General features: G+C 40.4%; 2 protein-coding genes across 2 annotated transcripts; one reads left to right on the top strand and one right to left on the bottom strand.

Moving 5' to 3' along the window:
• Positions 1-7969: 7969 nt before the first annotated feature.
• Positions 7970-9960, bottom strand: LOC149390715 (MIZU-KUSSEI-like protein (Protein of unknown function, DUF617)). The gene has a single exon (XM_089621380.1). The coding sequence runs from the start codon at positions 9414-9416 to the stop codon at positions 8616-8618; it is 801 nt and encodes a 266-aa protein (XP_089477506.1). The 5' UTR covers positions 9417-9960; the 3' UTR covers positions 7970-8615.
• A 4016-nt stretch (positions 9961-13976) lies between these two features.
• Positions 13977-14372, top strand: LOC149390714 (uncharacterized). The gene has a single exon (XM_089619845.1). It carries the CDS (start codon positions 13977-13979, stop codon positions 14370-14372), a length of 396 nt encoding a protein of 131 aa, XP_089475971.1.
• The last annotated feature ends 5950 nt before the right edge of the window (positions 14373-20322 follow it).

Below are 20322 nucleotides of genomic sequence, written 5' to 3'. Positions count from 1 at the left end.
CCCAAAAAGACAAAATTACCCTTTAGACAATTTTCGTAAAACTTGTCTAGTTCTTGTTCTGGCATAGCTTCTAGTTTAACTAATCCTACTCTAATGACTTGTGGTAGTGACCTCATGGATCCAAACCTTTTCCAAGTTCTAGCTTAATATCAACTGACTCCACTAAAGAGTTGACACTGAAATCTCTCGATTCAAATGAATATATTTTCTACTAAAAAATTCTACTTAGTTGTAATGAGTGGATCCACTGAGTATTATCTATGTTTACCCTTCATGAATATCATCAACTAGATGTGGGATTTATAAAATTACCATTTTACCCTTCTAGTTGTTATTTCCTCAACTCCTTTGTCGCTTGTGAATAAGTTAGAAACAATGTATGAGGAGGATCTAACAAGTCACTTTGATTCATCCAAAAGAGTCATGACTCAGTTTAGACATTGGCCAGTTCATTTATTCACATTCCATGGAACAAAGCATGAGGTGATATACATTGCATTTCAGCAATCTTGTACATGAATTCCATATCTATGAGATCTTCACAAAGTTACTCATGACATTTTTATAACTTAGTATTTCACCAATAGGTCTTGTCTATATTACATGGTAAATCTAGAACTCAGACATTCTCAAATGAGAATACGTAAGCTATGAAATGATATGTCTCATTTCAAGATTGAGGTAAGCACGATGCAATTCATACGTAGTGACTTCGAGACATAAGAGGTTAAATGGTTTGTTCTTATTCTGTCTCTATAAGTGCAATGGTCAATTCAGTACATTCAGAAGATACCTAGGAAGAACTATAGAGTCTCCAACTCTCAATGTCCCATAACAAGATATCATAGATTCTTCTAACAATCATACTGAGATCAATAGCCCATTGATCCTTAGATTGTGAATATACCGTTTTAAGCAAACCATGAAAAGTTTGTTCATGAAAATCTATATTTGACTCTTCATTTGTTGTTAGGTTTGTTTAAGGACTATAGACTATAGTTTATCATAAAGCTTCAAACAGACAATGAAGAATGAATGAAAGTTTCAACTTTTATTAATAATTCAGCAGTTACAAGCAAGAGTCTTTGTGAGACTTTATTACATCAAATGTACATAAACAAAGACAACTACGCTTCTTGTAGGCACCATTGACAACACGTACATGGCGCACCCTAAGCGTCCCACGCTGATGCAATCTAAGTCGCCTATATGGTTCACCTTAAGCCGCCCACGCCGGCGCACCTTAAGCCGCCTACATGGTGCACCTTAAGCCGTCTACATGGCGCATCTTAAGCCATCTACATGGCGTACCCAAGCCGCCCACGTTGGCGCACCTAACCTGCCCACGTAGGTGCACCTAAGGCGCCAAACACAGCACGCCCACATCATCGCAACATTGCGACAGACTTATCCCAATCCAAAAGAAGCGACACGTTCGCTCGGGAACAAGGACGCGAACCATACAACAGTTCGCATATCTCAGGCCAAACCCCCGCAAAGGCGACGAGCCAAATTGCTAAGGGTAGAGGAGCGAAATCCTCCCAAGGCAGAAGACTTGTCGAAACGATCGAGAAGGACACATCCCCATCGAGACACGCCATGGCCAATCGGAATGAGAATGCACGATCAAAATGAGCATACTTATTGAAGAGATCAAAGATATACATATTTCATAAAAAAAGGGCAACTTCTACAAAATTCCAACAAAAAGTAAGCGCTAAGACAAGTACGCCGAAAAAGGAAAAATCCTAAAAAAACAAGCGCTAAGACAAGTGCGCGAAGAAAGGAAACTCCTAAGGGATGCAATGTGCTAAACACTTACACGAAAAACTACTTGAACATGACTTGTTCGTCTCCGCCACCAGGAGGCTCGACCCCGTCAAACGATGGGAATAGAGAGTCGAAGAAGTCAAAAGTGATCCCTCGAGAGGCATTCTCGTGATTCCTCGAGAGACATTCTCGCCAGCGGTAGCTTTCCGAAACTCCACGGCCGCAGCACGCCTCCTCAACCCCAACATCAAAGTCGTCCTACAAGTCGAACGCAAGCTGCTCCGTTGCGGCCTTCTCCACGGTAAGTTGAGCTACTTCATCCGCCAATGAGTCACACTCGCGCTCCTCCCAGATGCGGGTAGCCTCGCTTGATGAAAGCTGGCCACGTATGATGTTCACCTCATCCATCCGCGTGTCCAACTGGCATCAAAGGTCATGCACCTCGCTCCGAAAAACTTCCGTCGATCGAGTCGCCACCTCTAGAGCTTGACGCTCCACAGTCAATTCTCCAGCCATCTTCACCACTGCTGACTAGGCACAATCACACTTGCCTTGGACAACTCCCAATTCCACGCGAATCTCTTGAAGCTGCTCGCAAGACTCTTAAACTCCGCCTTTGAGTGTGAACCTAGCTCGGGCCAGCTAGTTGAGACTTCACTTTAGCAAGCTCCTCCTGGATGGGTCCCATGCGCTGAATGAAATCATGTAGAATTTTCTCGCCTCGGGTCGCACGTGCGAGCGCCTGAAGTGATTGGAAGAGCAAGTCCGCGCTACGATCCAAGAATGAGTCGATGCCGATGAATTTGATTCTCGAAAAGATCTTTCCAAACGTGCGCGAGCCCTCGCCCTAGCTGAGGAAGCTGCAAAAACAACAAAGATCAGAGCTCTGGCTAAAAAAGAATGAAGCTACAAAACCAAAGGCAAAAGTACCTCGAAGACCGGCGCTCGAGGGAGACAACAAGGCCCTGGGAACTCCTTCCGCTTACTGAACGCCCTCACGACTGGGAGGGAAATGCGAGAACCACCCAGTGGATGCCATCAAATCGTATGAGCAGAATCGCTCGCTTGTCTTCCGAGCCTCCGACATGCTTTGGATTTCCTTCACAAACTCGAGACTATCTGCTCCCGCATCGGCAGGAAAGTCGGCCAGTGGACCGATCAGAGAGGCGTTGCTCCAAAGGCCACTACCGAGACCCACACCGAATCAGAGCGGTGCTGCCCCGATGCTAGGAAGATCGCGATGAGGTTACGGAAGTCGCATACGGTCATTACCCGCTCGGTTTGGCAATGCCACTCCATGTGTCACATCGCCACCAAACGGTAGAACGTCGGGCTCATCTGATAGGCATGTACCCCCTATCGCGCGATGAGTTGTGGGAAAATAGGCTTAAAAGGCAGCCGCAACCCGCACTGGAGACTAACCACAGTCACCGCGGTAAACCCGCACCGCGGGAAAAACGGTATATCATCCATCAAAGGACGGAGAAGCGCCACGGACGTCGGAATGGCCTACGCCTCCCTGAGACATACGTATGCTCGGTAGGTGATCGAGCTCGAAGCATCGACCCCCAAGCAGTTGAAGCCCTCCGGAGCAGCAAAGCCTTCCACGAGATACCACTCCGTCCTCTCCCAAGACTTTGCCGATACGTTTGACTCCGTGTCCGAGACCTCGGACCTAGCACACCTTGGCTCAGCATGAGAGCCTTCACTCCTTAAAACCGCAGAGGCAGTCGCCATCACCTTCCCCGGGCGTTCCGCGGCAGAACTCCCCCCTCCCCCCCGGGCAAGTCTCCAAATCACCGCCAGGATCGTCTTATTCTGGCCCAAAGACATCCACCCAGTCGATCTCATCAAGAACCGACTCTGGTAGAGCCTGTAAAGCGGCATCAACGCTCTCCTCCGGCATGCCCAGAGCATCTGAGCCAGACATTCGGCATAGCGCGCCAGATTTTGGCGCATCGCGCGCCCCCTCGTCAACCAAGTTGATCACGAGGTGGGGGGTTACCCCCACAAGCACACCACACCGATCGGCTTCTTCGTCCATGCCACGCCTAGTCGGCGCCGCACCTCCTACTCTCTATAGGCTGAGTGACAAACGCAGTCGCGCCCTCCTCGCCCGCTGCAAGCCACTGCTCAACTTCACTTGGATCTTCCTCCACATGCACGTGAATCTTCCCCAATCTCGAAAAGATCGTTCTCTGCGTGCTCAGGGTCTTGAAGCAAGAGAGAAAAATCCACCTCTAGGTCCTCGGTTGAGAAGGGGAATGGAATTTCCATTATGCACTAGTGTAGAGAGAGAGAGAAAAATAAAAGTCAGAGAAAAAATAGAAGTGAAAAAATATGTAGAGCTATGGTCTTATTTATAGGCAAACATGGGGTGAAAAAATTGGATTCCCAAAAGCAGGATTCCTAATCCCACTCCAACAAGAAGAAAAAGAGGAAAAAATCCTCTTTGCGCCGCAACTGCCACGCGGGGGCCTATCGCGCCGCGCCCCAACAAAAAAAAAATTTGCGACGGCGAAACTCTTGGGAATAAATTTTCCTCAAATACCCGGCTGAAATAGCTAAAGTTCATCGCCCGGGGCCTCCCGAGTGACGAACTTGGGGGACTAATGTTGTCGGTTGTTTCAGAAAACCCGAAACATCGAGAAAACACGTAATTCAAAGGGCAGATGGTCAAGCCGGAGATCGTAAAGATTGGCGATAATTCCTCATGTTGAAACTTTCAGCTCCTCGAGGCGAGTCTTTCTCCTCGAATTGCGTTTTCTCCCTAAGTCGAATTTTATGTCCACGATTCAATTGACGACTCCTCGTGTCAACCCTAATTCCTCGAGTAAAGTCTCTCCTATTTCGCGTGACTTACGCAAAATCCCGAGCCCCGAAAGCCCAATGGGCTGGATCGCTGTAGACTACTAAGACCTACAACGTCTAAGGCTTATATAAACGGTCCAAAAAGCCCAAAACCATGCTCCTTGTCAAAGCAGAGCGCACTCGAAGTCCGTTCCTTGTCAAGGAGCACGCGCTGCACTCCCTGAGGCCGCGAGTGCGCTCCAAGAAATAGGGCGCGCGCGGCGTGCATAGCACACGGCGCCCGCACCGTGCGTCTGCGATGCGCTCCTTGTCAAGGAGCGCGCGCTCGTAACCTGCTCCCCGCTCCTTGAGGTGTGACCCTAGAGATTCCTAGGCCTCCTCATTCACTATAAATACCCCCTCTCATTGAGGGGGAGAGAGACATTCATTCCTCTCAAAGATTACTCGCTCTTAGAGTTCTAAAACACTACAGGAAACTTTCTGAGCACAATTGCCTCTGGTTGAGGGCTTGATCTAGAGCGCAAGCCGTCCTAGGATTTTCCACTGAAAATGCCCTACGCGTCTAACACACAAGACGCGTCCAATGCACCAGCCACGTCCACGATTTTCTACTGAAAATCCCCTACGCGTCCAACGCGCCCGTAATTCTCCACTGAGAATCTCCTACATCTCCAAAAAGAGAGAAAACACACATTCTCTCTCGGGTCACTCGATCCTAGAGTTCATTGACTTCGCTGAGGACTCCTCTGTCGAGCACACCCTCCAAGCTCCACGCCTCATAGAACGTTACACACACCTTGAACTACGTTTGGACCTGATCTTGCACACGAGTACGTAGGCATCTTATACAAAAAATACAGTCACTCCCCCTATTCACTCTTTCTCTCCTCAGGGAACACCTTCGACTGGAGGAAACCTTAACTCGAGACATTCGAGTTCACACCTTTAGCTCGGGTGTGGCCACTTGGTCCGGCCTTGGATCGAACCGCCGAAGCTTTGAATCGTTGTTCATTTTCGTGCGACAACACGATGTTTCCTTTGTATTAGAGAATGAACTGAATTAAAATATTCTTCCAGAATTGTTTTTTTCCAAGTATATTTTTTCTTCTATTCTGTTGTAATGTTTAGATAAGGACCATATCCAACAAGTTATATCAAAGTTCCAAGAATGCTGAAGCAAATCCCATCGCTGGGTGGGTCATCCCAGATGTAGCGATGCATAAAGGTGGATGATAGCACACATGACGCTTCAATACTCGTTGCTCACACGAAGCAACTTTGCCGCATGGTCGATCTAGATGCTGATCATTTTTCAATTGAGAGCCATTTGGATGCTATTGAGCACGACGACGTTGACGATGACACATATAGACTGGCTCTCGCCTGCTATCAAGGAGTTCTAGAAGATTTTCTACTAATATTTACCTAGAAGGACTCGGTCAAGGAATCATGTGATATGCACAAATGCGCAAGGGCGCGGAGCGCGTCAAGGAGGCAAAGTACAAACCTTGAAGAGTGAATTTGACGTGCTTAACATTAAATATGGCGAGTCAATGGATGAATTTTCCATGAAGATGATAGTGATCATCAACGGCATCCGAGCATTCGATGACAAAGTAGAAGAGGTCTACGTCGTCAAGAAACTTATGCGGACCGTCTCACAAAGACTTATACAGATCCTGACGTCGGAGCAATTTAGCGAATTCAAGAACAAGACCATGTAAGAGATGTATGTCGTCTCAAGCTACGCGAAGAAAGGCTTCGTGGCTACGATAAGAATGAAGAAGGGAATTTGCTTCTCACACGTTTGGAGTGGGTATGACGGATGAAAATGAGCGGCGAAAGCGGCAGTGATAACAGTGGCCGAGGTCGAAATACAAACGATATTTAAGTGTTTTAATTGTGATATATACGATCACTATGCATCAGAGTGCCAAAATCCATATGAGGAGGCCAAAAATCTTTTCGTGATCGAGAGGAGGAGGCCAAGCTCATTTAGGATGCCGATAAAGAACCAACGCTTTTCTAGGATATGTTCGGAGTGAAGAATCTCGAACCAAGTAAAGTTTAAGGCGGAGAATGTGAGCTGTAACCTTGACTTGGTCAAGTGCAGTTTTTTTATGTGTGTTTTCTTATTTTAATTATAGCTGCGTTTAGTGATATTAGACGGTGGTGTATTTAAAAGTGTTGTGATAGTGGTTAGAAAAACGTGATTTAGTGACCTAACTGTTGTTTTATCCTATATATATATGTACGCAACCCTCTTTTGTATTAATCAATTCATACGGTCTTTCCTTTTTATCAGAGAATGAACTGAATTAAAATATTCTTCAAGAATTGTTCTTTTTCCCAAATAAATTTTTTATTCTATTATGTTGTAATTTCTAGATAAGGACCATATCCAACAAGTTACATTAGAGAGCCAAAAATGCTAAAGAAAAAGTCATCGCTGAGCCGGGTCTTCCCCGATGACGCTTCAATACTCAAAGCTCACACGGAGCAACTACGACGCATGGTTGATCAAGAGTCTGGTCATTTTGCAAACTTAAGGCATGTGGAATGCTATTGAGCATGACACCGCTGACGATCGCACAGACAGGTTGACTCTCGTCGCCATCTATCAAAGAGTCCCAAAAGATTTTATCCTAATATTCGTTGTGAATGACTCGGTCAAGTAAGCGTGGAAGATGCTCAAGACGATGCATATGTGCGCACTCCACTTTTGTATCAATCAATTCATGCGGTATTTCTTTTGTATAAGAGAATGCATTGAATTAAAAAATTCTTCTAGAATTTTTTTTTCAAGTATATTTATTTTTCTATTCGGTTGTAATATTTTGATTGGGACCATATCCAACAATGTCGTCGAGGTGGAGTTGGCCGTGTAAGTTTAAACCAGCAATCATAATTGTGAGCGTACACGAGGGATACATTGAGAAAAGAGAGCGAAGATTCGATAAATGAGAAAAAAAAAATCAAGGATAACATAGATATTTTACAGCGGGCCCATTAATTATTTTGTCTTGATTATGCTTTTAGTTCGTTTTGGTACAAATTTTCTAACTACTATTATTCATGTCCAAATCCCATATTAAAAATAGAGGGGCAAATTTCACCCCCTAAAATTGTGGGAAATTTTTGATGATTTTGAGAAGTTTTTAAATAGACGTGACTGTTTGATTGCGTCTAAATTCAGAAAAATCACGTCTAATCATACGCGATCAATCGCGTTTGTTTCTTTTCGTGCCTCTAAAATGGATAGTGTACTAGTGGAATAATAAATCTCTACGCTAAATTTAAGCCGAATTTTTCTTCCTTTTGATTACACAATCTTTTTCACAAATATACAAACTCTATGCCCTTTCTTTCTCTCTGGGTTTACTTTTTTTTTTTTTTTTCCTGTCTCTGTCTGTTTTGTTTCTCGCTGTTGTTTTTTTATTCACGCACAAGTAGTTTTTGTATCTTTTACGTTTCAATCGACTTTCGGGTAACGAGCCTTTGTTTGCCAGCCAGGCACACATGAGCTTGAACCAAAAAAATTGTGTGCGCGCTTTCAAACTCTTTCGAATCAGATCATCGTTCGTAGTTGTCAACTTATACATAATCTCAATTTTTTTTTTTTTTTTTGGTATAAATGAATGAACTTTCATTTATTAATTCGAGACAGCATTACAATAATGGAAGAAAAAAATATGCAATTTCTAACTAAGATAAGTAAACGAATACATAAAGAAAAAGAGACGTCGGCTATACATATTTTGCTCAATCGTGTCTTTACTATTACTCCAACCACCACTAAACTAACTATATTTTCACAATAATTCAGAATTTATCTACAACGCCTGCCAAACCACACATCTTAAAATAATAAAAATAAACATTAAATAATTATAAAAACAACCAAACTACCTTAATCGATCCCAAAAATATAATAAAAAAAAAACAAAAAAGAAATCAAAACCAGAAAAATATAATATCTAACCCTTAACTAAGATTTAAAAGTTTGGTCATGAAAATAGAGCCATACCAAGTGATCAGTGATCGGACCTGAGGAAGAAGATGCTGAGCTCGGGTCCGCCGGCAGCGTCGGGGTTGATCATGTGGAGCGCCTCGGAGTCCTTGGACCCGACGACGCGGTCGAAGCGGGCGCGCATGTAAGTGAGGTCGCCGTCGGAGTCGGCGGCGGCGGAGGGCGGCAGAACGCCGGCGCCGGTGGAGACGCCGCGGAGGGAGTGCATTACGTGGAGCTCGTCCTGGGTCATGTGCATTCGGCGGATGGAGTAGCCGAGTTTTTTTCCGTTGCAGAAGACGGCCCAGACGAACTCCTCGAGGAGCTTCTTTCGGTGGGTCTTGGTCTCGCTCTCGAGCGCGATCCTCACGTTGGCCGCGTCGTCGTTGGACTGCATCTCGCGGTTGAGCGCGGCGGTGTGGAGCGGGAGCTCGATCACGAAGACGGGCATGCAGTGCGGGTCCTCTTGCACTGCCAGGCTCACTCGCCCCTTTCTGTACCCGAAGATCGTGCCCGTTGTCGTGGCGCTGTCTTTGAGAAGGGGAGTTCTTCGCGGCCGGTGACCTAGGAGACCCACCATTTTGCAGCCTGACGTCAGCATCGGAACCAGCTTGAACATCTTCAGGAGATTTCCCACTCCGCCGCCGCTGCTGCCGCTTCGCTTGCCGTGATCTTTGCTCTCTGACGTCGCTTTCTTTGACGCTGTTGTTGTTGTTGTTGTTGGGGTGGATTTGGTGTTTGTTTTGGCGGTGGGGCCGCGGAGGAGGGAGATTATCACGGGGTTCTCCGTCATTTGGTAGAACGGGCTTGAGTGTACGGACGGCATTTTTTTTTATCAGGCCTTGGTGTGCGAGTGAGTGAGTCAGAGGCCCTTGGGATTGGGAGACTTGGCGGCTATATATGCCTTGGTGTGTGAGAGAGTCAGAGAGGAAAATGAGAATTTTGGGATTTAGAGCGATTATAATATTATATGATATATTGGTGGATTGAACTAGCTAGGCCTTGGGTTTGACTATTTGAGGGAGTGAGTGAGAATAATATAACTAGATGAGTCAGAAGAAAATAAGAGGAGTTCAGAGAGAGAGAGAGAGAGAGAGAGATTTATGCCTTGGTGGCTTGGTGTGTAATGGGAGGGAAATAAGAGTTTTGGGTTGAGAGAGAAAGAGAGAGAACTAAGCCTTTTGTGTATAAGGAAGTGAGTGATAAAATTATAGAGCTTTGGGTTGGATAGGAGAGAAAGAGCTTTGGGTTGGGTGGTTGCTTGGCCTTGATGTGTGAGGAGAGAGTGAGTGAGGGAAAAAAAGAGGAGGTGGGGAGAGAAGTTGATTGGTCACTTATTTGGAATCTTTTTGGGGAGAGATATAAAGAGGTTAGGAGGTGAGAGTGACAGTACTATTTCTTAAAGTTGGGTTTTTAGAGAGGGTTTTCTCCGTGTAGGGTATATATACATTACATACTCATATGACATGCTGAGATGCTCTTTTTCGGTTTTTATCCGTTCGATTACTGATGTTTTGACATGGTGTGTTTGACTTTGGTGCTATCGGACGAGCGCAAATGCAAGTGTTGTGTGCATGTGGAAAAGAGAGAGAGAGAGAGAGAGAGAGAAAAGAGGTCACTTATTAAGGGGAGAGAGAAAATAAATAATTAAAGAGAAAGTCGTTCTTATTAGAGTGCGTAAAGAAAAGGAGACTGAGAGTTCTCATGTATGATGTGACCAAGTTAATTTAGCAAGTGATGGAAAAAGGGTTAGAAAAGACTGAATGTGATGAGATAAGAGGTGTCGGACCACACATTTACAGTTTTGTTATACTAAATTAATAAAGTAAGGAAAAAAAAACACATTTTTGATAAATATATGTGATCTTAGTTTGGCATTGGCATGTGCATTTCTGAACGAGGGCATCAAGCTAGTAACGTCACTTTGCTTTGTAAATGTAGTCAACTTTTTTTTTTTTACTATTATAACAAAAAAAAAAAAAAACCCATTTCTAAGTGCTCAATGATTATTGAGGTTCAGCTCATCTTTCCTTTTCTAAAGCCATAACTGTCTCAGTACTTATCCATCGTAATTCACTTTTGACTCTCTCTCTCTCTCTCTCTCTCTCTCTCTCTCTCTCTCTCATACACAAGCACACAGACACACCCACTCTTCTCTAGCTTAGATATAGGAGATACATAGCAACGTGCATTGTTCTGTTTTATACCGTGTGTGACTTTCCCTTCATAAACATGTTTGCGCGCGTGTGAATAAATGAGACTACTTTTTTCACCGTTCGTCACTTTGACATTCTTACTGTAAATATAAATGCGCTTTCCTCTCTTTACACATATTTAAATTACCATGTTATATTAAAGATAGTGTGCATGCAATTTCATTATTTTCGTCATATCTCACAACTTAACAGCCATGAGCAAAATATAAATGACTTCCATTACATGTTCAGTACAGAAATAAATAATTCTCAGCCACAACACGGCTTTAATTGAAAATTTAAATGAACAAGAAAAGAATTATCAGAACCCCACGTCCTAATACGTATTTCTTCCTATGCTAAACCGATTTGGTCATACTCATATTCGAGTTACACAAGCCCATTTTTATAACATGCGCGGTGGGTCCTCATTGCAGTGACTCGTAATATTTAATCTCTTGATTAAACCCGCTTTGAGGTGTTTTTTCATTCTCTTTAACAATTAACTAACCCATATTACAAACATTGATAAATTAATTGAAAGAAAATAAAATCTAGAGAATTGGCTTAGAATGGGCACCGAAATTATTGTGTTGCTGAACCTATAAGCTTGCGTATTGGCTAGGTAGGGATTCAAATAATATTTCCAAATCTTTCAAACGAAATGGGGAAAAAGGAAAGATAAGAAAAATGAAGAAGAAAAAAATGTAACATAAACATCCTAATTCATTAAAGTTATTAGGTGGGGGTGTGCTCACCTTGTCCATTCCTAGTTGTGGACAATGACCCACTTGACTTAACAAGCCAAAGGAGCAATAGCACATGTACTAGTGATTAAACAATATGAGTTTCTTATTTTATTTATTATATATTTTTTTAATTCATAAAGCTAACTTGGTGCTGAATAGTAGAAGATAAATCACTTTGCTACAAGCCATGGGTTCCACTTAAATATTTATAGTTTTGGCATATAAAACAATACGTACAGTTGGTTGTATTAACTCAACATTAATAAATAAATTGATGCCACAATGTCATTATATTAACGTTGATAATGACAAGACTTCTTTCTATCATTTAATTTGAGTCATGATTATGGAGAATAATTTTATATATCATGTGTGTATAAAGTTATTTTGTACGTAGCATTGATTATTTTTATATTGGCATGGACAAGTTAACAGATTGTTTAGAAAATCTAAGCAGCGATCTCAGAAATTAAACTTTAAACGCGTGGATTTTATTATTCAATGTCATAGCTTTTTTTGGAAAATTTTCTTGAAGTACATTTATCAAACACACATACGTATACATGAGATTCTTAAATTGTGTATACTTTTAAATATACATTTAGAAAAAATAATGTTTATGGCTGTTTGGTAGAAAGGAACAATTAATTTAGTCGATGGAATGAATTAATAGAAGGTTGAAATTAGGCACATTTCAATATATTTCGGCGATATGTATTCAAGATGGCTTATACTCATTCCAAATTTATCATATACTTGATCAATTAACTCAATTAGGTCACGTCCTGTCTTTTCATTCTCTCTCTGTATTAGCTCATAGCTGTATTATTATCATTAGTATTGTTATTATTCATAATTTCCTAGCGGAATTGTTTCCGGGATATTGATTTTAAACCTCCACCTATATAGTATGTTGTGTATAATCCAATTAATATATCGGATAAATAAAATGAACGTGGCTACGGGACTAAATTATATGTAATCCAAGCAATGTTTGAGAAATTTGTAGAAGGTAAAGCAATATGAATATTCAAAAGAGTGTGTTTAATCTTAACTTTCTCATGTCTTCGTTCATGACACGTAATAACAACAATAACAAAAATGCAAGAGCTCCAATTGTGAAAAAGTGACGTGTAAGGATTGTCAGATGATCTATTTACCATTTGAATTATTGGTGGCCTATCAACGGGGTTCAAGTTTTGGTACACTTTCTCGGCAAATATCTTAAGTTCAACATAATATGCTTGTACTATTGATCATTTAGCGTGACATGTAGTTCTTAAAGGACCAAATTGCCCTTCCATGTCGGACAGTTGTTGAGTAGGACTACAACCATTCACAAACAATCGAGTTAATAATACTAGATGTTGATACAACAAGCAAATACGACTCTTGGTCTTGTCCAATGTATACCTACTTACTCATCAATAAGTAGTTTTTTGTGAATAGTACTATCTGTTATCCAATAAAAGCCCTAATTAAGTTCATGTTTGTGAATAGACGTATATGAGAAAAAAATAATAGGAAACCTAGAACTAATGGTTGTTTAATTATCAAACAGAAGCGTGAATCAAGATGAATATTCTTTCCTTTACACTTTGTCTATATGATAATATTGAAACTCTATTTTACTATAATTGATAAATAATGCACTCTTAACCTGACCTCATATATATTTTCCTGATAGCTATACTATTTTGCAACTCATATTAACTATAAGTCAAATCTAGAGTCTCACGACCACCAGAATGAATGCAACATGGTTTGTACCAGGTTGCGTGATGATGAGAGTTTTTACGCTCTCTAAAAAAAATAAAAATTTCCTCTGATACACAACAAAATCATTAAATGGACCTAGACATATAAAAGCTGTTCTCTCGGTTAAAGAAACATGTCACAAATTATTGTGCTACAAGGGTCCTTCTGGGGTCACGATGAAGTGCTATGTCATTCACTTAGCTTGAACAGCAATTTAAGCACTTACCTCTTGGTTCCCCGGAAAACGATTTGCCGATGATTAACTACAAAATATTTTAGGCAAATTAATTACCCCTTTCTCTTATTACTTTAAACTATTTAGCCAAACTTTTTGGGTAAGAGTGTTTAGATTAGTTTGTTTCTTAGTGTACAAGTCACGTGCACTTAATTAGTCGCTTTTAGCTTTTTATTAGTTAGTGTCGTTTTTCTCTTTGGCTTGTACGACTAGTCGTATTGACTAAACTTGTACGTTTGTTTGTATATAAGGAATTAAATTCCTTTACAGTTAGTCAGTAAAATCAATTCAGTTTTTCTTCTTTTCCGAAATTCCTTCGTAAAATCTTTCTCTCTCTCGTTCTCAGATTCCAATATGGTATCAGAGCTACTCCGCTCTTTCTGATTATCTTCTCCGACCTCAAGCGTTTTTCCTCTCCTCATCTTTGAGCTCCTTTCCTTTTCGCGATCATGCCGGATCAGGAAGCTTCATCGCTGGAATCGCCAATCACCAGAATCAACAACAACCAGAGACCTAGGTCTATTCTTGATGATCCATACTATTTGCATCACTCTGATTCTTCTGGAGGCTCTCTTGTCTCAAATGTTCTTGTCGGCACGAATTACACGGCGTGGAGTCAATCGATGATGTTTATCCTTAAGGCGAAGAACAAATTAGATTTCATTGATGGTTCTATCAAGAAACCTCCTCCAAAGGATCCAGTTTTCGTCCACCTATGGAGTCGCAACAACAGTACTATTGTGGCGTGGATCATGAATTTTGTGAGCAAAGAAATTGCTGGAAGCCTTCTTTATGGAGGAACTGCCAAGGAAATATGGAATGATCTCAAAGATCGATTTCAATAGAGCAATGGTCCACAGATTTTTCAGCTCAGACACGAATTCGTCAATCTTGCTCAAGATCAGAAGACTATCGGCGTCTAATTCACCAAATCAAAGTCGCTCCATGAAGAATTGTGTGAATTCAAACCAGAATGCACTTGCGCTTGTTCTTGCGGAGGAAAAGCGAAATTAAATGACTATGCTCAATTTGAGTATGTCATGCAATTTCTGATGAGGCTTGATGACACCTACACATATGCGTGGTCAAGTTCTGTTGATGGAGCCTATTCCACCAATGAGTAAAGTCTATGCACTTCTCACTCAATAAGAGACTTAGAGAATGATTGGATTGGATATTCTTGCCAACACAGATCAGTCAAACTCGCTGGCTATGACGGTCAAGGATGATCAAAAGAAGTTCAAAGGCAAGGATCGTCCAATGTGTACGCATTGCAAGATGCTGGGTCACATAATCGATAAGTGCTACAAGATCCATGGTTATCCACCAGGATACAAATTCAAGACCAAGCCTTAAGCAAATGCAGTGGATGCAACTGGTATGGGAGGAATCATCGACGGATCTGCCCTGAGCAACACCTCTTCCAGCCTCTCATCCGAGCAAATCCATCAGCTAATCAGCCATCTCTCCAATCAAGTGTCCACATCTGGAGAAGTCAGTCTCACTTCTTCAAAGAGAGGTTTATATGGTTTGGTTAATTTTTCTCTTGCACTAATTCTTCTCTAGGCACTTGGATTATGGACTCTAGTTGTACTAGACATATTAGTGCTGAAAAATCTCTTTTTAATAGACTTATGAGTGTTATTAACTATACTACTACTTTGCCAAACCGCACTATCATTCCTGTCTATTTTATAGGTGACATGGTTTTGAACTCTGATCTCTCTCTTCATTATGTTCTATATGTCCCTAGCTTCAGGTTTAACTCGATTTCTTTCAATGCTTTAACCAAAGACTCTAAGGTTGCTGTTACTTTCATCTGTGATTCCTTCTTCATTCAAGATATCAATCACTCGTAGATGATTGGGAATGGTAGGCTATGTAAGGATTTATATGTTCTCACCAAAGACATCATCACCACTTCTGCTATCTATGTGAATAAAGTGACAGCACAGACTTGGCATCAAAGGCTAGGTCACCTTTCTTTCAAGCGTTTAGATTTTTTGAAATCTCGTTTACCTTGTTCTGTTTTTTATCATGATAAGAACTTGCCTTGTTAAATTTTTCCCTTAGCTAAGCAACATAGATTGCCCTTTGTCTCTGCAAATCATTTTCTTGCTAATGTGTTTGATCTGATACATTGTGACATGTGGGGACCTTATAAGGTTACTTCTCGTAATTTTCACAGATATTTTCTTACCCTTGTTGATGATAAAAGCATGTATTGTTGGATTTTCTTGTTGAAAATCTTATGTGCATACTGTTTTTCCTAAGTTTTGTGCTTATGTGAAGAATCAATTTTCTACTACTATCAAGCAGTTTCGTTCTGATAATGCAAAGGAACTAACCTTCACTGATTTTTTTAAGCATGGGATTGTACATCAGTTTTCTTGTGTTGAAACAACACAGCAAAATTATGTGCCTGAAAGAAAGCACCAGCATCTTCTTAATGTTGCTAGAGCCTTGCTTTTTCAGTCACATGTTCCTATTACTTTTTGGACAGATTGTGTGTTGACTGCTACATATCTTATTAAACGTACTCCTACCCCTAATTTATCTCATCTTACTCCTTATGAAATTCTGTATAACAAGGAGGTTGAACATAGTCATTTGAGAGTTTTTGGGTGCTTGTGCTTAGCTTCTACTCTGAGTGCACATAGGTTAAAGTTTGAGCCTAGAGCTCGGAAATGTTCCATGATTGGCTACCCTCAAGGGCTTAAGGGCTACAGACTCTTGGATATGAATACCAAGGATGTCTTCATATCTCGTGATGTTTTTTTCTATGAAAATATCTTCGCTATTAAGAACGTGCAGCATACTAACAACATGGATGATCCTTTTGCAGGCCTTTCTTTACATGTCTTGACTCATAACATGATTCACTCTTCTCATGAGTCTCGTGTTTCTGAGAGTGTCCATGATGATCAAACACATATCCATCACCCTGAGCCATCTTATGGTCCTGATATCCTTGCCCCACAAGAACCAATCATTGATCAACCTGCCCAGCCGGTGGCCATTCTTGATCAACCTGATCTTCATGATTCAACAATCAGAAAGTCTTCAAGGACTCATGTTCCACCAGTCTATCTCAAAGACTATCATTGCAACTTACTTAAAACAGGTCAAAGTTATAAATCTAAGAATACTATTGATAAAATGCTTAAATATAACAGATTTTTTGTTGGCTTTAGAAATCTTGTTTTGTATGTCACAGCTAATTCAGTGCCATCTTTCTACCACATTGCTGTCAAGTCAGAGGATTAGAGGAGAGCAATGGCAGAAGAGTGTTGGGAATATTACCCACTTGAAGATAATGAGTAAATGATTACTAAATTCGATAATAAGATTACTTTATAAGCATTATATGATTAGTGGGTTGATTTCTAAACAATTAGAATCAATAACAACAATATTTCATAGCCTCTGTATTAAACCGAGTCACGTGTTGGGCACCTGAGTTCGAGCGGTGAGCTAAAACGAGGTCGATGACTGATTTACGTCTGGAAAGCTATATCTAAAGTCATATATGTGGAACACATAGGTGAAGGCTGATCACTATGTGGGAGCATTCTACATTTGTGGTAAGTGTACGACTTGGACAGGTCTTGGTTGTAGATGTGTTGTTTAAGGACCGTTACGACATACTAACCGAGGCCGCTATGATGGTCACAGTGAGACTTGATCTGAATCCTGAAGTGATCATGGACATTGGGTCATGTTACTGAGCTCTTTGACTCATTCGCTAAAAGGCTATCCATGCTAATCACAGCTTATGTCTTGGGACTCTCAGAGCATGATTCGAGTGGGAAGTGATTTACAGATACGGAATCCAGCCTTCCTGAAAGAAGGTTAATGTTCACTCACCTAAGGGTTGATTCCAGAACCGATAGATTGCTAGCACTTTCGAAGTAAGTAACGTTCGAAAGAATCTTTCGCTGGGGAAACAACAATGCTTAGGGCTAATATGTATCAAGAGAAGTATAACGGAAAAATTGACTTCTCTTGACACGGGTTGAACCTGGAGGGTCTTGATCACGAACTGACTATATCAGTGGACACTCGTCACGATAAGTAAATATAATTCTAGTATTAAAGGAGAGTTCATTCTTGGCTTACAAAGTGGAGTATTTGACCAAGATTAGACGAATCGATGAAAAAAGGGAAATGACTATTTCGTCTTTTTCATCGGATTTGTTAAGCTTCTATTACTAGGTCCATAGTCCCCGATTCGGCTTTGATAAAGGCGGATAAGAACTTTCGTATAATAATGTTTATCATTATTAATCTCACTTGCTGTAATTGTGATTGACAGCATTAATTCTGGAAAACGGCTATTCGCAGAATTAAATAAATATTTATGGTAGAATTGTTTATTTATTGTTTGATCAAGTAAATAAACAATTATTAATTGTTTGTTTATTGTTGGACCAAGTAAATAAATGATTAATTGGGTTTTAAGCAATTTGGCCTTGCACACATGGAAAAGACGAATTAGGGTTTTGGCCCTAGGGAGTTGCGCAAATCACCTTGGCACTGTGCCATCAAGTTTGAAAATTTCAAATTGGTATTTACCAATATTTTCTCTTTAGTTGTTTAAATAAAGGAGAGAGAATAATATAAGATATTGTCTTTTATTCTCTCCTTATTTAAAGGAAAGTATTTAGGAGAATATATGAGAATATATTTAAAGGGAAATAATATAATCTCCTTTATTCTCTCACTAAATAAAATATTCTCTATTTAAATATAGAATAATATCCCATAGATATTGATCTGATGGATGAGAGAAAAAGTAAGATTCACTTGTTGAGATCCAAGGGCCTAGATTAAATCCTGTAATGTGAACACAATAAAATGAAATAATATATTCTGGAAGGTTCCATGAATATCTCCTTTTAGTACTATAAATAGGGGTTCATGGGAAGGCAAAATTAAGCAATTAATTATTGAAAAAATTCGTGCATTCTAGCCTCCCTTGGCCGTGCACTTCTGCCTCTCCCTTCCCTCGGAAATTCGTTTTCATTCTTAGTAAAATAAGAGCGAGATCTCGAAACACCTAGTTTCGCCATCTAGTGAGATAAAGACTGTGCCCACTCATCTTTCTTATTCGTCTCGGAGATTATGTTTTGGAAGACTAAGGTGTCATCCTCGAGTCCTTCATCAAGACGACGCTAGGAGTACGCGATTGGTTTAGGAGTGTTCTGTAGCTGAACCGAAAATCAATGTAAGTATTCATTTTTCTTCAAATCGGTTGCTTGATAAATATGCTCTCGTGAATTAAATGAATTAAACATAACTAGATCTTGTTAATTATAACTATAATTTAATTAGCTTATGATCAGCGTAATTAATTATTTTTCCGCATTAATATGGTTATATGCGAGAATCATCTTCAACAAGTGGTATCAGAGCGATAGTTCATGTCTGATACGCGCTTGATTCACCAACAGGTGGTATTAGAGTTAGATGTTATGATTAATTAATCGATTCGTTCTTGTAATTAATTTAAATATGGTTTGAATGAAATTATATGTGAATGTGAATTTCATGCAATTCAATATATGATATGTGGATTGTGATTCGTGGTTTGATTGTAAAATATTTGATTCTCGCTTTTCTATATTTTTTGTAAACCCAAAATTCAAAGGGTATAGGCTTTACGTAATTATTATTATTATTATTGTTTTAATCTGATGGTGCGACGTTTTTTATCACGACGATCGGCGAGAGACGGACACACAACGAAGAAGCATGACGGACGAAGAAAGCCTCCACGACTACGCCACAAGAAAACTTGTCACAAAATTTTGTGACAAGTCTCGGCCGTCCTCTTCGTGGCGGGCCGCGCCCTCGTGGCGGCAACGGTCCGGTGCAGCCTCAAGTCTAATCTTGACCTATGTCAAGATTAGAGGATTCGTCCGGGCCTCAGCCCGGAAACCCTAGTGGGCCCACGGGCTCACTCATTAAAAAAAATTACCGAAAAAAATAAGTTTTTAAATGTTTTATTCAATTAATTGTATGGGCTGAGCCCTAATGATTTTTATTTAAAACATTACAAAATAAATGATTATGATATCCATTTATTTTAAATGGGACATTGGAATGCGCCCTTACTTAATTAATTTTTTCGATAAAAAAAAAATTGGAAAAATTAAATAATTTGATATTGATTTATTTTTCTAAAGGACATAAGAATGGGCCCAATTGAATCCATGGGCCAATATGATTGGGCTCATCTTGATTTACTTTATAGAATCAAATAGGATCCGAATCAAACCATTCTTTCATGCTCTTGCTTCTTTATTTAATTACTATGCCATGCTTGTATGCTATAACTTAGATCATGTATCGTATGTTAATGGTTGTCATGGGCTTTCATTCATTAAAATTGTCTAATTGGATTAGGATAGTTAATTAATGAATGAGTTGAACGGATCGGAGAGCTTTGTCACCAAGCCGATAAGAGTAGCTGTCATGAGCTTTGTCACCAAGCCAATACTATTAGGATAATCAAAACTAGATGTCACGAATTCCTAATCACTAAGCTATATCGAAACATAAGGGTAGCTTAGAAACACTCGAGTTTTTAATATGACTTAGTTAACTCGAGTGGATCATCTAGATTAAAGTTAATGCTAGAAAAATTTAAATACTGAAAGTTTATTGAGTCGTAAGGTCTCCAACATTGACACAACACCGTGAGGATGAAAGATCCCCTCGTGACCGGTGGTTTTCTAAACATGGTGGTCAGTTCCATTCGGAAGGGCTTTTCTGATTCCAATACCAAGGTTG

This window comes from Urtica dioica, chromosome 7, assembly GCF_054948205.1.
Source record: "Urtica dioica subsp. dioica isolate 48M chromosome 7, U.dioica_male_clone48M_v1_H2, whole genome shotgun sequence".
NCBI lineage: Eukaryota > Viridiplantae > Streptophyta > Magnoliopsida > Rosales > Urticaceae > Urtica > Urtica dioica.
This window is presented reverse-complemented; position numbering and strand designations above follow the sequence as displayed.